Source organism: Perca fluviatilis, chromosome 22, assembly GCF_010015445.1.
Source record: "Perca fluviatilis chromosome 22, GENO_Pfluv_1.0, whole genome shotgun sequence".
In the NCBI taxonomy this organism is placed as follows: domain Eukaryota; kingdom Metazoa; phylum Chordata; class Actinopteri; order Perciformes; family Percidae; genus Perca; species Perca fluviatilis.
Genome location: NC_053133.1, coordinates 28,325,582 through 28,348,081, shown reverse-complemented (window position 1 = coordinate 28,348,081; position 22,500 = coordinate 28,325,582). Strand labels below are relative to the sequence as shown.

General features: G+C 41.9%; 2 protein-coding genes and 1 pseudogene across 2 annotated transcripts in view; 2 read left to right on the top strand and 1 right to left on the bottom strand.

Moving 5' to 3' along the window:
* LOC120552569 (NLR family CARD domain-containing protein 3-like) overlaps window positions 1-22,500 on the top strand; it is a 1,238,648-nt gene that overhangs the window by 148,939 nt on the left and 1,067,209 nt on the right. The window lies entirely within an intron of this gene.
* The window catches only part of LOC120552576, a 501,282-nt pseudogene that overhangs the window by 329,901 nt on the left and 148,881 nt on the right, over window positions 1-22,500 (bottom strand).
* Window positions 1-22,500, top strand: part of LOC120552567 (NACHT, LRR and PYD domains-containing protein 12-like) — a 52,314-nt gene that overhangs the window by 7,566 nt on the left and 22,248 nt on the right. The window contains exons 6-8 of the mRNA XM_039790736.1: window positions 108-2,052; window positions 15,879-16,055; window positions 20,169-20,345. Of these exons, the coding sequence (XP_039646670.1) occupies window positions 108-2,052; window positions 15,879-16,055; window positions 20,169-20,345 (2,299 nt within the window). The remainder of the gene's footprint in view (window positions 1-107; window positions 2,053-15,878; window positions 16,056-20,168; window positions 20,346-22,500) is intronic.

Below are 22,500 nucleotides of genomic sequence, written 5' to 3'. Positions count from 1 at the left end.
TTCTTCTCATTTTGGTCTTTCACCTTTGTCCTTTTTTTCTAGAAAAATGTTGTTTGGAAACTGAAAATAACACTATTAATAAATAGACTTTTTATATTTCCTGACAGTGTACGTTGTTAAACATAAACATAAGATCAGAGTGAAGGAGACATTTGAACGTGTGACTGAAGGAGCTGATCAAACAGGAAGTAGAACCCTCCTCAACAGGATCTTCACTGCGCTCTACATCACAGATGAACTGAGTGAAGAAGTTAATACCCAACATGAGGTGAGGCAGCTCGAGACAGCTTCCAAGATGGAGACCCTCCATGACTCTCCAATCAAGTGCAGCGACATCTTTAAAGCCTTACCTGACCAACAGAAACACATCAGAGTCGTTATGATGATCGGCGTCGCTGGCGTTGGAAAAACCTTCTCAGTGCAGAAGTTCTGTCTGGACTGGGCCGAGGGTTTGGAGAACCAAGATGTGGATCTGGTGATTCCTCTTTCCTTCAGGGAGCTGAACTTGATCAAAGATGAGCAGTACAGTCTTTTGGAGCTGCTCCGTGTTTTCCATCCAACATTACAGGAGGTCACAGCAGAGCAGCTCGCTGGCTCTAAAGTTCTCTTCATCTTTGACGGCCTGGATGAAAGCAGACTTTACCTGGATTTCAACAACAATGAGGCTGTTTCTGATGTCACACAGAAGTCATCAGTCAACGTGCTGTTGACAAACCTCATCCAGGGGAAGCTGCTTCCCTCGGCTCTCGTCTGGATAACTTCCCGACCTGCAGCAGCCAATCAGATCCCTCCTGCGTGTGTTGACAGGGTAACAGAAGTACGAGGCTTCACTGACGACCAGAAGGAGGAGTACTTCAGGAAGAGAGTCAGTGATGAAGAGCTGTCCAGCAGAATCATCTCCCACATCAAGACCTCCAGGAGCCTCCACATCATGTGTCTGATCCCAGTCTTCTGCTGGATCACTGCTACAGTTCTGGACCACATGTTGACTACAGACCAGAGAGGAGAGCTGCCCAAGACCCTGACTGACATGTACTCACACTTCCTGCTGGTTCAGACAAAGAGAAAGAAACTCAAGTATGCTGAGGGACATGAGACGAGTCCACAGGAGCTGACGGAGGCTGACAGGGAAGTTCTTCTGAAGCTGGGGAGGCTGGCGTTTGAACAGCTGAAGAAAGGAAACATCATGTTCTACCAAGAAGACCTGGAGCGCTGTGGTCTGGATGTCACAGAGGCCTCGCTGTACTCAGGAGTTTGTTCAGAGATCTTCAAAAGAGAGAGTGTGATCTTCCAGAAAACAGTCTACTGCTTCGTCCATCTGAGCGTTCAGGAGTTTCTGGCTGCAGTCTACCTGTTCCACTGTTACACCAACAGGAACACACAGGTACTGGAGGACTTCCTGGGAAAAGGCTGGGACTGTGACAACAGTGACCTGAAAGATGGCAATGATGGTGACAGTGAACAGGACTTCCTGGGACCAGACTCAAACGCCTCAAAAAAACCCGTCCCAAAGTCTTTTCTCAAGAATATTTTTAAGTCTTTTGGGAATAAAGATAGCTATGATGAAAGTGACAATGATCATTACCCATCTCTGGATGTCTTCCTGAATAGAGCCATGGAGAAATCCCTTGAAAGTAAAAATGGCCACCTGGATCTGTTTGTCCGCTTCCTTCATGGCCTCTCTCTGAAGTCCAACCAGAGACTCTTAGGAGGCCTGCTGGGTCAGACAGACAACAGTCCAGAAATCATCCAGAGAGCCATCAACAACCTGAAGGAGATGAACAGTGATGGGATCTCTCCTGACAGAAGCATCAACATCTTCCACTGTCTGACGGAGATGAACGACCACTCAGTCCATCAGGAGATCCAAGAGTTCCTGAAGTCAAAAAAGAGATCAGAGAAGGAACTCTCTGTGATCCACTGCTCAGCTTTGTCCTACATGCTGCAGATGTCAGAGGAGGTTCTGGATGAGTTGGACCTGGAGAAGTACAATACATCACAGGAGGGAAAACTGAGACTGGTTCCAGCTGTGAGGAACTGCAGAAAGGCTACGTAAGTCCAGATGTGATTATCAACACAATAAATCAATGTAAAGCTGAAGCCATCAGTATTAGAGTAAAGATACACACATTACACATATTTGGATTATAAAGCATGCATGAGACCATTCTTAATCACACCCCATATATATATATATATACAGTGCCTTGCGAAAGTATTCGGCCCCCTTGAACGTTTCGACCTTTTGCCACATTTCAGGCCTCAAACATAAAGATATAAAACTGTAATTTTTTGTGAAGAATCAACAACAAGTGGGTCCCAATTATGAAGTGGAACGAAATTCATTGGCTATTTCAAACTTTTTTAACAAATAAAAAACTGAAAAAGTGGCGTGCAAAATTATTCAGCCCCTTTACTTTCAGTGCAGCAAACTCTCTTCAGAAGTTCAGTGAGGATCTCTGAATGATCCAATGTTGACCTAAATGACTAATGATGATAAATAGAATCCAGCTGTGTGTAATCAAGTCTCCGTATAAATGCACCTGCTCTGTGATAGTCTCAGAGGTCCGTGTAAAGCGCCAGAGAGCATCATGAAGAACAAGGAACACACCAGGCAGGTCCCGAGATACTGTTGTGGAGAAGTTTAAAGCCGGATTTGGATACAAAAAGATTTCCCAAGCTTTAAACATCCTAAGGAGCACTGTGCAAGCGATAATATTGAAATGGAAGGAGTATCAGACCACTACAAATCTACGAAGACCCGGCCGTCCCCTCTAAACTTTCAGCTCATACAATGAGAAGACTGATCAGAGATGCAGCCAAGAGGCCCATGATCACTCTGGATGAACTGCAGAGATCTACAGCTGAGGTGGGAGACTCTGTCCATAGGACAACAATCAGTCGTATACTGCACAAATCTGGCCTTTATGGAAGAGTGGCAAGAAGAAAGCCATTTCTTAAAGATATCCATAAAAAGTGTCGTTTTAAAGTTTGCCAAAAGCCACCTGGGAGACACACCAAACATGTGGAAGAAGGTGCTGTGGTCAGATGAAACCAAAATCGAACTTTTTGGCAACAATGCAAAACGTTATGTTTGGCGTAAAAGCAACACAGCTCATCACCCTGAACACACCATCCCCACTGTCAAACATGGTGGTGGCAGCATCATGGTTTGGGCCTGCTTTTCTTCAGCAGGGACAGGGAAGATGGTTAAAATTGATGGGAAGATGGATGGAGCCAAATACAGGACCATTCTGGAAGAAAACCTGATGGAGTCTGCAAAAGACCTGAGACTGGGACGGAGATTTGTCTTCCAACAAGACAATGATCCAAAACATAAAGCAAAATCTACAATGGAATGGTTCACAAATAAACATATCCAGGTGTTAGAATGGCCAAGTCAAAGTCCAGACCTGAATCCAATCTAGAATCTGTGGAAAGAACTGAAAACGGCTGTTCACAAACGCTCTCCATCCAACCTCACTGAGCTCGAGCTGTTTTGCAAGGAGGAATGGGCAAAAATGTCAGTCTCTCGATGTGCAAAACTGATAGAGACATACCCCAAGCGACTTACAGCTGTAATCGCAGCAAAAGGTGGCGCTACAAAGTATTAACTTAAGGGGGCTGAATAATTTTGCACGCCCAATATTTCAGTTTTTTATTTGTTTAAAAGGTTTGAAATATCCAATAAATTTCGTTCCACTTCATGATTGTGTCCCACTTGTTGTTGATTCTTCACAAAAAATTACAGTTTTATATCTTTATGTTTGAGGCCTGAAATGTGACAAAAGGTCGAAAAGTTCAAGGGGGCCGAATACTTTCGCAAGGCACTGTATATATATATATATATATATATATATATATATATATATATATATATATATATATATATATATATATATATTTGGTGATTTTGTAAAACAGCTCTTGAACATCAGTAACAGTTTATTTATTAATTTATTTGATAGGGACAATGCACAGCTCCTTAGCAGTACCAGAATTATCTATTAGCTAATTTTCCTTTGTAGTCCCTTGGGCAGGAAACAGAGAATACCATCTCTGTCAAAAGGGAAATCTAACACTGTAGTAAAAGACAACAATCAAATTTCACAGTATTAAAACTCACCCACTACAACAATAAACAACAAAAACCAAAACACAAAAACACTACTTTGACAACAAGAACCACAACATGAAGACAACAGCAACAATAGAACCAAGAATACAGTGCCCTCCACAATTATTGGCACCCCTGTTTAAAAGTCATGGACTTCTAAAAATTCTCTTTTTTTTAAACAACATAGAACTCAAATGCAAAAGAAAAAAATCCAACCTTTTATTTAAGTACATTACTTTGGTGGTAAAAAAAAAAAAATTGCATTTAGAAAAGAAAACTTGAAATCATGTGTCCCACAATTATTGGCACCCCTAACAATTCCGCTGAAAAATTTAATAAATTTTTTTTTTTATATATTTTTCTGTAGTTGCTAAAGTTGGTCATGGTATCTAGGAACTTTTAAATAGTAATTCATGACTTCCTGTTTCCCTGGGGTATATATATGACGCGACACAGAGTCCTAATTCTCTTACCCATTTGTCAACATGGCAAAGACAAGAGAACACACAATTCAAGTAAGGCAGATGTGTGTCGACCTTCATAAGTCAGGCAATGGCTACAAGAAAATAGCCACTCGCCTTAACTTGCCCGTATCTACAGTCAGAGGAATCATTAAGAAGTTTAAAACAACTGGAACAGTGACGAACAAGGCTGGAAGAGGTCCCAAGTTTATCTTGCCACAATGCACAGTGAGGAGGATGGTAAGAGAAGTAAAAAAAAGTCCTAAGCTCACTGTCACAGAATTGCATCAAAGAGTGGCATCTTGGGGTCACGAAGTCTCAAAAAAACCATCAGACGCTCTCTACATGCCAACAAGCTGTTTGGGAGGCATGCAAGGGAAAAGCCTTTTCTCACTAACACTCACAAACGTAAACGTCTGGAGTTTGCTAAGCGGCACTGGGACTTCAACTGGGATCGTGTGCTTTGGTCAGATGAGACTAAGATTGAGCTTTTTGGCAACAAACACTCTAAGTGGGTCTGGCGTAAAACAAAAGATGAGTATCCCGAAAAGCACTTTCACCACCGTGAAGTATGGTGGAGGATCTGTGATGCTTTGGGGCTGTTTCTCTTCCAAAGGCCCTGGGAACCTTGTTAGGGTGCATGGCATTATGAATGCTTTGAACTACCAGGACATTTTAAATAAAAACCTGATGGCCTCTGCCAGAAAGCTGAAGATGGGTCGTCACTGGGTCTTTCAGCAGGATAATGATCCTAAACATGTGGCAAAATCTACACAAAAATGGTTCAGCAGTCACAAACTCAAGGTCCTCCCATGGCCATCTTAGTCCCCAGACCTCAACCCAATCGAAAACCTGTGGGGTGAGCTCAAGAGGAGAGTGCATGAGAGAGGACCCAGGGCTCTGGATGATCTAGAAAGATTGTGCAAAGAAGAATGGTCAAAGATCCCTCTCTCTGTGTTCTCCAATCTTGTGAAATGTTATAGAAGGAGATTAAGTGCTGTCTTGTTGGCAAAAGGGGGTTGTACAAAGTATTAACATCAGGGGTGGCAATAATTGTGGGACACATGATTTCAAGTTTTTTTTTTCTAAATGTGTGATTTTTTTTTTTTACCACCAAAGTAATGTACTTAAATAAAAGGTTGGATTTTTCTCTTTTTTTGCATTTGAGTTCTATGTTGTTTAAAAAAAGGAGAATTTTTAGAAGTCCATGACCCCATCTTAAACAGGGGTGGCAATAATTGTGGAGGGCACTGTAAAATCCCAACATTTAGACACCACTACAACAGGACTTCACTACTTAAAGATTGGCTGTTTGGGTTGATGATTGATGGGAGCATGATTGGGTTGATTTCAGCCATGATTTAATCTTTAATTTAAAACCATCAAAGTAGTTCCATTCTCTGATCTCTCTTGGTACTGAGTTATAATACTTTGGGCTAGATTTATCAAGCCGTTTGCGCCTGTTTCCAGGTGCTAATTGGTCGCAAAGACGGACGTAACTGATGCGGGCTATTTACAAACGGGGCGCACTTGGGTAAAATCGCAGATTGTCTGCCACATGAGCGAGAAGAGACAAGTTGCGCTTTCAATATGCGTTTGTGGGAGGGTCATGGGGAAAGTGGGAGTTCCACCCAAAAAGGTGGGAGGATAAGCGCAAAGTGCGCCTAATTATATATTCTGTGGTATTTACAAAGACTGTCAGCAGGAGCGCGCCTCTATTCTGCGGGGGAAATTCTCCGCCTCTTAAAAGCAGTTCTAAACCAGCCGCAGTCGAGTTTCCTCGTAGACCTTTATGCCGCTGGTGAAATGGCAACAGTAATCTGAGCAAGACGAAGACATAGGCGAGGCTGAAAATATCGTTAACACAAGAATTACACTTTCAGTGAACACAACATCATTTAGCGTTACAGATCAAGCAGCCATGTAATATTAGAGTTACTGGAAGAAATCAAAGATGAAATTGAATCTCCCACTCAGCGTTCACATCCCATTCCAGCAGTTGTTAAACTCCTCGCTATATTACAAATATATCGGCATCAGGATCATTTCAAACAGTCATAGCATCAGCTGTGGGAATATCGCAGTCTGCACCCAGCCATATCATAGCACCAGTAGCGCTTTGCTACAGCGCAATTTACGGTATAGTGGGCGGAAAAAGACGCTGATTGCCTGATGGGTGTCAGGGTTGATAAATACTACGCAAAATGTGGAAGCATAGCGTGCGCTATTACCGAACTCGCATAAACAGACGCAGCACAAACTGCGCCAGTGTTAGTAAATCTGGCCCTTTGTGTCTCTAACAGAGAAGACTGATCTGCCCGACTCAGTAGATCTGTTCTGTACTGCACAGTCACCTCTGTTGGTCGTCCTAGTTCTCCTCCCAGTGCCTGAACACAGTGACACAAACTCATTTAATGGTGGAGCGGCCAGATCATTGATTACTTTATAGACTAGACTAACATCAGCAAGAAACACAGAACTGTCAAAGGTCATGAGATTATGTTTTTGGATTATGTTACAATGATGATAACTTGATGGCTGTTTGTCCAATGCCTTGAGTGTTTGTTTAAGAAGTGTTTGCAGTGGAGCAAGGCTGAATCTCATTTCTCTGTCTTACCCCTTCCCCTTCCCCATTAGCCTCGTGAGACTGTCCTGATCTGGCGAGCTCCAGTTTTCAACTCGCAGATCAGTCTGGCATCTTGAGATAGAGAAGATTTGGAGCCGTTGGCCAAACGACCGACCAATCAGCGTTGGTTTTGAGGCGGGTTTAGGTGTGACGCAACAAGAAGCAACTTTTCAGTCTTACCAACATGGCAGCTTCCACGAATGAGATGAGCGTAGCTATCGTGCAAGTTTTTTTTCAGAATTAGAAAGTATTCCTTTATTGAAAGAGCAAAAAACGGCACTAGAGGCTTTTCTCGAAGGAAAAGATGTTTTTGCTCTTCTCCTGACTGGTTTAGGCAAGCGTTTAATCTGATTGGTTGATTTGGCCCGTCTATCACCAACATTGATGGTGATATACAGATGGTTTATTCAATCACCTAACCAGGATTTTCACCCCTTCCCAAAAGTTCTCCAATGGAAAGTTCCCAGATGGATATGCCGAGCAAATGAGAAGCAATCCATCTGGTGGAGTCAGGTTACTTCCCCCTACCCCTTTGTCTTAAACCTAGCCCTTGTCCCTCAAAACCGAGTGGTAAGGGGTAGGGGTGAAAACATATCCCTATGAAATGAGACACCACTTGGTTACATCATCATACATACTTAGGTCTGTTTGCAATAAATATTTCTATACACACTGCATGGTGTGTTGTACATCTGTTTCAGTTATAACCGTTTTTAATTTCATTGAAACACTTTCTTTATTAACACAATCTGTCTTTATTGCCCAATAAAGTAAACATAACATTATTACAACTATTAAAACTATTAAAACCATAATGTACATGTCACACACACATAAAAAAGGCACTCAAATGTATAAAACTAAAAAAGACACACAAGACCACAAACAAACAAAACTAAAAACAGCTATTCTGAAATTCCAGACCGCAGTCTGATGCCTGTTGGCCAGTAACCTTTCCCTCCAGACCCCAGTCTGATGCCTGTTGGCCAGTAACCTTTCCCTCCAGACCCCAGTCTGATGCCTGTTGGCCAGTAACCTTTCCCTCCAGACCCCAGTCTGATGCCTGTTGGCCAGTAACCTTTCCCTCCAGACCCCAGTCTGATGTCTGTTGGCCAGTAACCTCTCCCTCCAGACCCCAGTCTGATGCCTGTTGGCCAGTAACCTTTCCCTCCAGACCCCAGTCTGATGCCTGTTGGCCAGTAACCTTTCCCTCCAGACCCCAGTCTGATGCCTGTTGGCCAGTAACCTTTCCCTCCAGACCCCAGTCTGATGCTTGTTGGCCAGTAACCTTTCCCTCCAGACCCCAGTCTGATGCTTGTTGGCCAGTAACCTTTCCCTCCAGATCCCAGTCTGATGCCTGTTGGCCAGTAACCTTTCCCTCCAGACCCCAGTCTGATGCCTGTTGGCCAGTAACCTTTCCCTCCAGACCCCAGTCTGATGCCTGTTGGCCAGTAACCTTTCCCTCCAGACCCCAGTCTGATGCCTGTTGGCCAGTAACCTTTCCCTCTGTTGTCCGCGAGGCCAGATCAAAACCCCAAAACAAAGAAATGGCAGAATCTATGTCATTCCTTGCTTTACAACATATATAGTGTTATCAGTATTACCAAGATAACTATATAAACACTTAGATAGATGTGTTTTGAAAAGCAAACTATATCATTGCTTAGAGTGTGTGTTGAAAACCCAAAAAAATAACATATATATTTTGCTTATATATTAATCTGTTTTTGCTTACATACTGATATTCTTTTGCATTTTATGACAGAAAGAGCTCTCATTGAGAAACTGTGAAGAGTGTAGGAAAGCACCTAGACAGATAAGAGGAGCACAGGCAGAAGCTGCGGCCTTGATGGGTGCATGCAGCTCTGTGTGTGTGCGTCTTGAAGGCACATGTGTGGCCATACACAGCACACGAGCTGTAGAGTTCATGAAGTTCATTACTGTAACGTTATTTGTGAAGTGTTTCTTACATTACCTTACAAGGATAGGGAAGTACATATAGTACGTCCCTTTTGATAATTTTGGGAGGAGTAAAATGTTTTTTGTGTATAAATATGCCGAGTAGCAGCCCCTTTCGGGTGCCCTTTCTGGGTGCCTTTTGAGCCCTTTTGGGTCCCTTTTGGGCTCTTTTACCCGAGTGCTTTACGTGGCTTCGGGATGCCATGAAGCCTTCTCCATCTACCCTTGCACTTTCTGTTGCATTGGAAAAGATTCATGATGCCTCTCTCAGCTGGAGAGGGGTTCCCTCGCGCTCGCTGAGTGTAAGGGAGGAAAAGAAAAAAAAAAAGAAAAAATACTATTTCTGAGAAGCGGCTTCGAATACCTCTGTTAAACAGAGGCCAAAAAGTGCTCTTCTCTCTTAGTTTGCCCAGACGCTCTTTTCGCTGCGTTTTGGGGAAGATTTATTTTGCCCTCTTTGACACCAGAGAGGAGATTACCTGCACTCTTATGAGTATGGGAGACGTAGAGCCAGGAGGAAAAGAGAAGCAGCTTTAAATACCTCTGTTAGAGCGGGGGCTTTATCTTTAAGTTTTATTTCAATTTTGTAAAGGACCACTTGCTTTTAATTTCTGCTTTTGTCACAAAATAATAAAAACCACCTGAGTCCGACTTTTGACTAGGGGAGCCAACTTTTGCCAGTTCTTTATTTTTTCTCTGGGATCGTCTTGCCCTCCGCCAAGCGGGGAGGGTTTCCCCCCCTACGGGGGTTAGTGACTCCTCTTTAACCGCCCGTGGAGAGTAGCCTCCCGGCGGGGATCGACTTGGACACGCAGACCTCCTGTTATCTCCTTGTGGGAGTGCGTTTCCCTATCCGCGCGGCCTGGTCAGAGCCTCTGAGCATCCCCCTCTCTCAGTCCGGCGACCAAGAAGGGCAAGGCGGGCGTCCTTGAGAAGGAAGGGACCTCCGTGACCCTGGGTGGACGGCTGAGACCGTGAGTACTAAAGAAAAAGCATTGGTTTTAAAGATCCCCTCGGGCAGTGCTTGTCATATACAGGGGGATAAGAGCCCGTGTTTTTGGGGACGTCTGGTGTAGTGTGTATCTAATCTCTTGTCTCGCCTTCGGGTTCCCTGATCCGGGCGAGGGCTTCTCCTTAGACGGAGGGCGTGTGTGTCTCTATAAAGTAAATTAATCAGGGAAGCGTCAAAAACAACTCCTTTTTAGTATAGGTCAAAACATCTGCCCCGCTGACGGGCAACTGGCGTTCGTCCGTACGGCAAAAGAGGGCATAAGGGCCAGGGGTTTGCTGAGGGGAAGGCAATAAAAAGGGGTTGGCTCGGCCACAGCGAGCGACGCAACGCCTCAGCGAACTCCCACACCGGTCTACACCTCCAGACCCCAGTCTGATGCATGTTGGCCAGTAACCTTTCCCTCCAGACCCCAGTCTGATGCCTGTTGGCCAGTAACCTTTCCCTCCAGACCCCAGTCTGAGGCCTGTTGGCCAGTAACCTTTCCCTCCAGACCCCAGTCTGATGCCTGTTGGCCAGTAATCTTTCCCTCCAGATCCCAGTCTGATGCCTGTTGGCCAGTAACCTTTCCCTCCAGATCCCAGTCTGATGCCTGTTGGCCAGTAACCTTTCCCTCCAGACCCCAGTCTGATGCCTGTTGGCCAGTAACCTTTCCCTCCGACCCCATTTCTTCCATTAGTGTCCTGTATCATAACCAACAACAATGTACAGGTGCATGAACAGGAATGAGTTACACATGATTACAATAATACAGTACCAATACAATAATACTTCTGCTCGTTTTCAGCCCAAAAGTGGATCAGCTGCTGGGTTTCCTCAGGCGTCCCTGTGTGATACAGAACGGTATATGTAAAGCATGTATCGATCAAACGAAATTCGCTGCTAATGGAGTTTAGTCAACACTGTAGACACTTTCGTGACCTTCTCAATACATGGCTGTGCAGTGTATTCTGGGTACCCCTTGCTTTCAAGTAAGTTTGCGTCTTTGCTTAAAACTAAGGGGTATCTATCCCCTCCCCTTATCCCGACCCCTCGATCAAAACGAGAATTGGGATAGCCCTTACTCGCACGTGAACGCGCCAAACTAAGGGTAAGGGGTGAGACAGAGAAATGAGACGCAGCCCAAGTGTTGTTTTTTACAGCTTGTGACCAGACCAAAGTTGGGACTAGGGGTCCGTTTCAGAAGGCAGGTTTAGTGAAAACTCTGAGTTAGTTAGAGGAACACGGCGACTTATTGGGACTTTAGCTTATTCACAGTATCCCCCAGAGTTAGACAAGTCCATACATACCCTTCTCATCTCCGTGCATGTTGTAACTCTGTCTGACGCACCCACCGCTAGCCTAGCTTAGCTTAGCACAGATCCTGGAGGTAACCGGCTCCATCTATCCTAGTTTAGCCCAGATTCTGGAGGTAATAGGTTCCAACTAGCCTTCTGCTCCGAATAAGTGACAAAATAACACCATATATACTTCTACAGTCAAAGCGTGTCAAAATAACAAGGTCACATGACACACAGCCATCGTCTAACCGTCTACATACTGGGAACTATATTCTCAGAAAGGCGAAGCACTGCTACTCTCTGTTCTGGGCTGCTCAGGTACTGCAAGCATATCACTCCGCCCATGTAGCAGAAGTAGCAGTGCTTTGCCTTCTGAGAATATAGTTCTCAGTTTGTATATGGTTAGAACAAAATCATTTTATATGCCACATTAAGGATGGGTGTAATAAAAGAACTATTGATTAAGTTACAAAATGTACTTTGTACAACGTCTTGGTAAAGTCTGAAAAACACCAAGCTTTTTAAAGTGATGGTAATTATAAAGTTTGTAAGTACACCAGAAGTTTAGGTAAATAACACTTGCCTGTTTGCTTCTGCTCTCTGCTGCTGCTGCTACTGCTGCTACCGGGCAGTAAGACGAGTGCTTAGGGACGTCTACAAATTACAACACCGAAAAGAGATACAGCAAAAATATTTATAGATAGAGATACACACATACGTATAGACACACACACACACACACACACACACACACACACACACACACATAGACACACACACACAAACACACACACACATACATATAGACACACACACACAGACACACACACACACACACATACATATAGACACACACACAGGGTGGGAAATATATATATATATATATATATATATATATATATATATATATATATATATATATATATATATATATATAGGCAAATAAAAAGTGATGTGAAAAAAAGCCTGCGTGACCATGGTTAAATTGTGTTTGGTCAATCATAATCTACAGTAATTGTAGGCCTACATGTTTAATGAACAGAAAACATATTGACTCATCTCTCAGTAATATAGCATTAAACAGTCCCTCCAGGATTTTGTGGCCTTTTTTTTGGATTGTTGCAGCCCAAAATGCTTGATTTTTGCGGGAGCTTTTGTAAAACATTGTGATAAAAGTTGCGATGCCTTTTTTATTTTTGTTGCAATTCAATTAAATTCAATTTTATTTATAGTATCAAATCATAACACAGGTTATCTTGAGACACTTTACAGATAGAGTAGGTAAAGAACACAGTCTATAATTTACAAAGACATTTGTAAAGACAATTACAATAAGTCCCTCAAGAGCAAGCAGTGCGAGAGTGGCGAGGAAAAACTCCCTTTTAGGAAGAAACCTGGGACAGACCCAGGCTCTTGGTAGGCGGTGTCTGACAGGCCGGTTGGGGATGTGATGAAAAGTGGCGATAATAGTCACATTAATAATGGAACAGTGACTTCAAATGGTAGTCGTAGTAGTTCATGTCATATCAGGGCGCTGCAGGGCGTTACAGGATGTAGCGTGGCCCAGCAGAGCATGGATGAACGTAGCGGGAAGCTGCAGGGTTCAGCAGGAAGCAGCAGGGTTCAGCAGGAAGCAGCAGGGTTCAGCAGGAAGCTGCAGGGTTCAGCAGGAAGCAGCAGGGTTCAGCAGGAAGCAGCAGGGTTCAGCAGGAAGCTGCAGGGTTCAGCAGGAAGCTGCAGGGTTCAGCAGGAAGCTGCAGGGTTCAGCAGGAAGCAGCAGGGTTCAGCAGGAAGCTGCAGGGTTCAGTAGGAAGCAGCAGGGTTCAGCAGGAAGCTGCAGGGTTCAGCAGGAAGCAGCAGGGTTCAGCAGGAAGCTGCAGGGTTCAGTAGGAAGCTGCAGGGTTCAGCAGGAAGCAGCAGGGTTCAGCAGGAAGATGCAGGGTTCAGTAGGAAGCAGCAGGGTTCAGCAGGAAGCTGCAGGGTTCAGCAGGAAGCAGCAGGGTTCAGCAGGAAGATGCAGGGTTCAGTAGGAAGCAGCAGGGTTCAGCAGGAAGCATCAGGGTTCAGCAGGAAGCAGCAGGGTTCAGCAGGAAGATGCAGGGTTCAGCAGGAAGCAGCAGGGTTCAGCAGGAAGCTGCAGGGTTCAGTAGGAAGCAGCAGGGTTCAGCAGGAAGCAGCATGACTTTGGAGAGCACCGCTGATCTCAGCGGGGAGTGCAGCAGACCACGGCGACAGCTGGAACCAAGATCTTGGTGCCAACGTTCTCCAAGGAAATACGCTGGGGGAAAAAACATAAGGACTCCGGGGAGTAGAAGCTAGGATTAATGAAGTTGCGAGAGACAGTGAAAGTTTCTTTTTTGTATAGTTCTTTAAAAATAAAAAGGAAACTTATTTTGGAGAGAATAAAATGACTCTGGGCTGAGTTGTCCTGGTAACCTTTCCAAAAAGGCTCAGGATGCTGCAAATGTTGGTATAATATGAAAATGGCTGGTGGATTTAAGACAAAAAATAATACTTTATTGAATGAATACATTTGAACATTTCTGTCAGTGGCGTGTTGATCTTTGCATTGTTAGTTTATTTCCTAACCTGGCCTGGGACACCCATTCATACGCTTTGATAAAGGACTTCAACTTATTTATCATTTCACTTACAATAACAAGCGTAGCTGTCAATTTAGGTCATCCTGTACGTCTCATCTCCGGTTTTTCCTACATCCACTGTGTGTGTTTGTGTGTGTGTGTCACTGTGTGTGTGTTTGTGTGTGTGTGTGTGTGTGTGTGTGTGTGTGTGTGTGTGTGTGTCACTGTGTGTGTGTTTGTGTGTGTGTCACTGTGTGTGTGCGTGCGTCAGTCGCGGGGGGAACTGAGCAGCAGAGAGCCGACAGGATTAAAACAGCAGCAGCTTTCAGCGACTGAAAAATGGTGACAGCGTACATTACGTTTAATACAGGTTGGCAGGACGCTCTGAAATGTTTAGCACGGTCTTTCTCTGGTTGTTTTGTCAATGCGCCACTTGTTCCAAAAGTAGCTTCTCTTTTTCTTTACTTGGCCCTCAACAGTTTGTACAGCCATAGCTACTGCTGACTCCGCGGAGGGCCTCTTAACACCGGGGATATGTCGCCACATTTTTTAACTGATAATTTTGGTTTGGTCTGTACCTCAGCTCAGCTACATGGTGTCACGGACTAGCGCTGAAAACGACTCGACAAAAGTCTGGAGTTGAGGGAAATATGCGTGGTCAAAGCCCCGGCTGTGAACGGTTTCATTTCCTATAAGTTCTTCACAATAAAAGTCCTCAGTTATTTTGGTATTTGAACGTTTTTATTATGAAGCAGCAAAATCCGGAAATGTTGGGGATTCATTAGCAGTAACATAACGCCATGCATTGTTACTTAGCAACAGCATTCTTTGACAAAAGCTTGTCCAATCCGTTACAAGGAATGTTTTACAATCCACCCGCCACTGTGGCTAGTATACAAGGCAAAGTCACCCCCACTTTGAAAAAATACCCGCCATTGGCTGGTGGAGGGTGCTAATTTCCCACCCTGCACACACACACACACACACACACATAGAGACACACAAAAACACACACACACACACACACACATAGAGACACATACACACACACACATACAAACACACGCACATACACACACACACACACACACACACACACACATAAAGACACACACGCACACATAGAGACACACAAACATATAGACACACACACACACACACACACACATAGAGAGACACACACACACACACACATACACACACATATAGACACACACACACAGACACACACACACACACACACACATACATACGTTAAAGGATCACAGAGAGTGAACCATGTTTCCAAATGCAGATGTTTGAAGTCTCTTTAGTCTGATCTGTCACCAACAATTATTATTTATGTTTTAAAAATGTATTTAGAAAGAAAGCAAAACATGATAGCATTAATATAAAAACTGCACTGCACATAGATTATAAAATAAAGATTTGTGTATTTAAATTTGCTCATTTTCTATAGTTCTTAGCAATTTGTTTTTATTTAGACAGGAATAATGTACAATTAAACATTAACTTTGTATAAAAACAAGGAGAGATGCTTTGTACCAGCTTTTAACGCAATTGTTATTTTCCACCTGTAGCCTTGTTCCTAAATTACACAGTTTACATTTTAAGAGTTAGAGGGATGCAATTAAAGTCACAAAAGTACCTTTGTTTATTGTAAAATATCTTTTTTTTAATATGTGTGGAAAGAAAGCAAAACATGATAGCATTAATATCAAAACTGCACATAGAACTAACAACGAATTTTAAACAATATTCATTTTAGGGGAAAGATCATTGATTAAGACAAAATATTGTTGAGCTACACACTTAAAACATCAACACATCTGATCTTTATCCAGATTGAGGAGCTGTGGTTTGTCAGAGATCAGCTGTGCTCCTCTTGCCTCAGCTCTGAAGTCCAACCCCTCCCATCTGAAAGAGCTGAATCTGAGAGACAACGAGAACCTGAAGGATTCAGGAGTGAAGCTGCTGTGTGCTGGATTGGAGAGTCCAAACTGTAGACTGGAGACTCTGAGGTCAGTTCATCTATTTTATTCTTCTACAGTGTAAATCTATTAAAATTAAATCCATAACAGAAGTTTTACATTTCTATCAGTTCACTTGTTTTCTGTGTTTGTCTGAGTACAAATCACAACAACTCTTTGTTTGTTTTCAGTTTGTCAGTCTGAACAGTTTGTCTCCAGATGTAGTCTGGACTCAAACTGGATCAGTGTTTGTCAGAAAACTATAAACTTTATTCTTCAATGTGATGCAAAATTAAATCAAAATTTAAAATAGTTTTTACATGTGAAACACATAATAAAAAGAAATAAAAGAAATAGGGCTGCATAATTTGTAGAAAAAAGTCATAATGGGATTTACAATACTATGATTGCAAAAAACCTGCACCAAACACAAACATTTTGAAATGTGTTTCTCTCAACTCCAAAAAAAACAAGGGACATGTTTACTACAGTTACAGATTTTTTAAATGATAGAGGAGAAAGTTTAGTTTGGTTTGCTCAACAGCACAAATGATAAATAGAATAACAAATAAGAAAAATACAAATTCTCATTAAAATAATACATTGTGTATGCCACATTAAGGATGGGTGTAATAAAAGAACTATTGATTAAGTTACAAAATCTACTTTGTCCAACCTGTTGATAAAGTGTGAAGAACACCAAGCTTCTTAAGCCCCAGTGTCTTCTTCTGTGGTTTCTACTGTGGGTAAAGTGAAGGCTGTTACAACGTGGAGACTGGAGTGGACACTGAGTGAGACGCACACAGCTCACCTTTTAGTTTCCTTAAATCACACAGTTTATGAGGTTAGTTATTCACAAACAGTGACATCATGACTGGGATTAGATCAATCGTGCAGCATTAAAACAGTTCAATGTATTTTCCAGATGATGTCACTCTTTCTCTCTCACACCAACATGACATCATGACTTCATGTAAACATACACGGTGACTTCCTTAAGCCAAGTGGCGTGTTATCTCAGCAAATTTTGAGATATCCGTGTGTATGTCACGCTGTATACAGCGGGGAAACATACACGCCGCTTGGCTCCTGGGTGAAGGTCCTGTGTTGTTTGACCCATCCTCCCCGACCATCCTCCCGCCCGACCATCCTCCCCCGACCATCCTCCCCCCCGACCATCCTCCCCCCCGACCAGCCTCCCTACGCAGATTTTCTCCCTTTCATACTACTCGCTACGGCGTCAATTAAAACGCAATCACAAGGTAATGGAAGTCAATGGAGGCCAAACGGCATTGATATACACGCTAAAAAGCGAGTATGCGTCTTGATAACACGCCAAAAATGGCATACGAATATGAAAACACACACACATACACACACACACACACACACACTCACACACACAGATACACACATACATAGACACACACACAAACACACACACATACATAGACACACACACACACACACAAACACACACACACACACACACACATACATATAGACACACACACAGGGTGGGAAATTAACTTTTTTGCCCACCAGCCACAGTTGCTGGTGGATGCCCAATTTTACCAGCCACTTATATTTGTTACCAGACATTGTTTCCAGAATTCAAATTTATAAAAGAAAGTGCAGTAGCATATTTTGAATTGTTTCAATACATTATTTGTATTATTAATATATATTTTATTAATATAGGCAAATAAAAAGTGATGTGAAAAAAAGCCAGCGAGACCATGGTTAAATAGTGTTAGGTCAATCCTAATCTACAGTAATTGTAGGCCTACATGTTTAATGAACAGAAAACATATTGACTCATCTCTCAGTAACAGAGCATTAAACAGTCCCTCCAGGATTTTGCGGCCTTTTTTTTAGATTGTTGCGGCCCAAAATGCCTGATTTTTGCGGGAGCTTTTGTAAAAAATTGTGATAAAAGTTGCGATGCCTTTTTCATTTTTGTTGCAATGAAGTTGCGAGAGACAGTGAAAGTTGCTGTTTTGTATAGTTCTTTAAAAATAAAAAGGAAACTTATTTTGGAGAGAATAAAATGACTCTGGGCTGAGTTGTCCTAGTAACCTTTCCAAAAAGGCTCAGGATGCTGCAAATGTTGGTAGAATATGAAAATGGCTGGTGGATTTAAGACCAAAAATAATACTTTATTGAATGAATACATTTGAACATTTCTGTCAGTGGCGTGTTGATCTTTGCATTGTTAGTTTATTTCCTAACCTGGCCTGGGACACCCATTCATACGCTTTGATAAAGGACTTCAACTTAGTTATCATTTATCATTTCACTTACAATAACAAGCGTAGCTGTCAATTTAGGTCATCCTGTATGTCTCATCTCCGGTTTTTCCTACATCCACCGTGTGTGTGTGTGTGTGTGTGTGTGTCACTGTGTGTGTGTGTGTGTGTCACTGTGTGTGTGTGTGTGTCACTGTGTGTGTGTGTGTGTGTCACTGTGTGTGTGTGTGTGTGTGTGTCACTGTGTGTGTGCGTGCGTCAGTCGCGGGGGGAACTGAGCAGCAGAGAGCCGACAGGATTAAAACAGCAGCAGCTTTCAGCGACTGAGAAATGGTGACAGCATACATTAAGTTTAATACAGGTTGGCAGGACGCTCTGAAATGTTTAGCACGGTCTTTCTCTGGTTGTTTTGTCAATGCGCCACTTGTTCCAAAAGTAGCTTCTCTTTTTCTTTACTTGGCCCTCAACAGTTTGTACAGCCATAGCTACTGCTGACTCCACGGAGGGCCTCTTAACACCGGGGATAATGTCGCCACATTTTTTAAACCGATAATTTTGGTTTGGTCTGTACCTCGCTCAGCTACATGGTGTGTCGGACATAGCTGAAAGAAAACGTTGAGACAAAAGTCTGCGTTGAAGTAGTCAAACCCCGCGCGGGAGAACGGTTTCATTTCCTACAAGTTCTTCACAATAAAAGTCCTCAGTTATGTTGGTATTTGAATGTTTTTATTATGAAGCAGCAAAATCCGGAAATGTTGGGGAGTCATTAGCAGTAACATAACGCGATGCATTGTTACTTAGCAACAGCATTCTTTGACAAAAGCTTGTCCAATCCGTTACAAGGAATGTTTTACAATCCACCCCCCACTGTGACTAGTTTACAAGGCAAAGTCACCCCCACTTTGAAAAAATACCCGCCATTGGCTGGTGGAGGGTGCTAATTTCCCACCCTGCACACACACACACACACACACACACACACACACACACACACACACACACACACATAGAGACACACACACATATAGACACGCACACATAGAGACACACAAACATATAGACACACACACACTCACATAGAGAGAGACCCACACACACACACACACACACACACACACACACACACACACACACATAGAGACACATACACACAAATACACACATAGAGAGACACACACACACACACACATACAGACACACAGACACACACACACACACACACACACATACATATAGACACACACACACACACACACACACACACACACACACACACACACACACACACACACATTAAAGGATCACAGAGAGTGAAGCATGTTTCCAAATGCAGATGTTTGAAGTCTCTTTAGTCTGATCTGTCACCAACAATTATGATTTGTGTTTTAAAAATGTATTTACAAAGAAAGCCAAACATGATAGCATTAATATTAAAACTGCACTGCACATAGAACTAACTTAAGGTCCATGTTTCTATCTTTACTTAGATTGTAAAATAATGATTTGAGTATTTAAATTTGCCCATTTTCTATAGTTCTTAGCAATTTGTTTTTATTTAGACAGGAATAATGCACAATTAAACATTAACTTTGTATAAAAACAAGGAGAGATGCTTTGTACCAGGTTTTAACATAATTACTATTTTCCGCCTGTAGCCTCGTTCCTAAATTACACAGTTTACATTTTAAGTCAGAGGGATGCAATTGAAGTCACAAAAGTACCTTTGTTTATTGTAATATATTTTTTTAAATATGTGTGGAAAGAAAGCAAAGCATGATAGCATTAATATCAAAACTGCACGTAGAACTAACAACTGATTTTAAACAATATTCATTTTAGGGGTAAGATCATTGATTAGAACAATATATTGTTGAGTTACACATTTAAAACATCAACACATCTGATCTTTATTCAGATTGGAGAGCTGCGGTTTGTCAGAGATCAGCTGTGCTGCTCTGGCCTCAGCTCTGAAGTCCAACCCCTCCCATCTGAAAGAGCTGGACCTGACTAGAAACTACGACCTGAAGGATTCAGGAGTGAAGCAGCTGTGTGCTGGATTGAAGAGTCCAAACTGTAGACTGGAGACTCTGAGGTCAGTTCATCTATTTTTTTCTTTTACAGTGTAAATCTATTCAAATTAAATCCATAACAGAAGTTTTAAATTTCTATCAGTTCACTTGTTTTCTTTGTTTGTCTGAGAACAAATCACAACAACTCTTTGTTTGTTTTCAGTTTGTCAGTCTGAACAGTTTGTCTCCAGATGTAGTCTGGACTCAAACTGGATCAGTGTTTGTCAGAAAACTTTAAGATTTATTCTTCAATGTGATGTAAAATTAAATCAAAATTGAAAATAGTTTTTACATGTGAAACACGTAATAAAAATAAATAAAAGAAATAGGGCTGCACAATTTGTAGAAAGTCATATTGTGATTTACAATACTATGATTGCAAAAAACCTGCACCAAACAGTAACATTTTGAAATGTGTTTCTCTCAACTCAAAAGAAAAACAAGGGACATGTTTACTACAGTTCCAGATGTTTTAAATGATAGAGGAGAAAGTTTAGTTTGGTTTGATCAACAGCACAAATGAAAAATAGAACAATAAATAAGAAAAATACAAATTCTCATTAAAATAATACATTGTATATGCCACATTAAGGATGGGTGTAATAAAAGAACTATTGATTAAGTTACAAAATATACTTTGGCCAACCTCTTGGTAAAGTGTGGAGAACACCAAGCTTCTTAAGACCCAGTGGAGTATTTTTCTGATTGTTGCGGGCAAAAATCCTTGATAATGCGGCATGTTTTCTTAAAAAATGCGATGGAATATGCTATATGATATTTATGCAATTTTATGCGATAAAATTGTGGGAACTTGGAAAAACTGCAGTTTGATGAAAAAGAGAAGAAAAAGTGATTCCCCCAACACCCTGCTTTTTTAAACTTCATTTCCCAAAATAGTTTACAGATATTCAGTCATCGCAATAAGTAAACAAATAAGATACAAAAATATATACAAATAATATAATATTAAAGTAAAAATAAAAGTAATAGTCTAAACAGGGAAATAAAAGATACAAAAGAGACAGACTTTCAAAAACTGTTAATAATATAGACATCAGATATTAAGATAGCTTTTTGATTGGATACCAACTTAAGAGACTCAAAGTATATGTCAGATTCAACCTCCAACACCCTGCTTTTCGATGATGTTCACGTCTCGTAATTACGTCACTTCATAACGTTCACATGGCAACAGGGGAAAATGGCTGCTCCTGTGTGAAGTAAACGCAACCTTTTTTCAACTTTCTCCTAAGATATATTATGGGACTTTTTTGCAACGAAAATGCGGGAATTATGAAATCATGTAAGCACCACATATTTTGCGCAGAAATCGGCAATTTATGCGGCAAAAGTGCAGCATATTTGAAAAAATGCGGCCCCCGCATGAATAAGCAGACTTTGGCTGATTATGTGTTAAATTGCGATTGCATAATCGCGTTTTTCTGGAGGGACTGTAAAGTGAAGGCTGTTACAACGTGGAGACTGGTGTGGACACTGAGTGAGACGCACACAGCTCACCTTTTAGTTTACTTAAAGTGATGGTTCGGAGTAATTTACCCTAGGGTCCTTTGCACCATGACCTCGAGCCAAACACCCCCCCAGAAGCTTTTTTCACCTGGGTCGAACACTGGGGGATTAGCATGAGTAGCGTTAGCCGCTGAGTTAGCGCAGCGGGCTAATGCCCACGTTTGTATCTCTTAAATGACCCCACTAATAATGCCCGAAATGATACCAAAGGTCTACACTAGTATATATAGGTTATGCTCTCATAAAACGATGGATTGGAAAAGTTTGTAAGTACACCAGAAGTTTATGAACACTTGCCTGCTCTCTCTGCTCTCTGCTGCTGCTGCTGCTACCTGCAGTTAGACGAAGTGCTTAGGGCTGTCTATAAATTACTACACAAGAGATACAACAAAAATATTTATTAATTTAATGATTAAATAAGGTAATGTCTCCAAACTTACCTCAATTATTACTTGTCTCCTGCTAGTTATATTACAGCACTTACTTTAAAAATAAGTTAAATTAAAAAATATTTTTGTTGCATCTCTTTCGGTGTTGTAATTTGTAGACGGTCCTAAGCACCGTCTTACAGCACGCAACAACAACAGCAGAGAGCAGAAGCCAGCAGGCAAGTGTTATTTACATAAACTTCTGGTGTACTTACAAACTTTA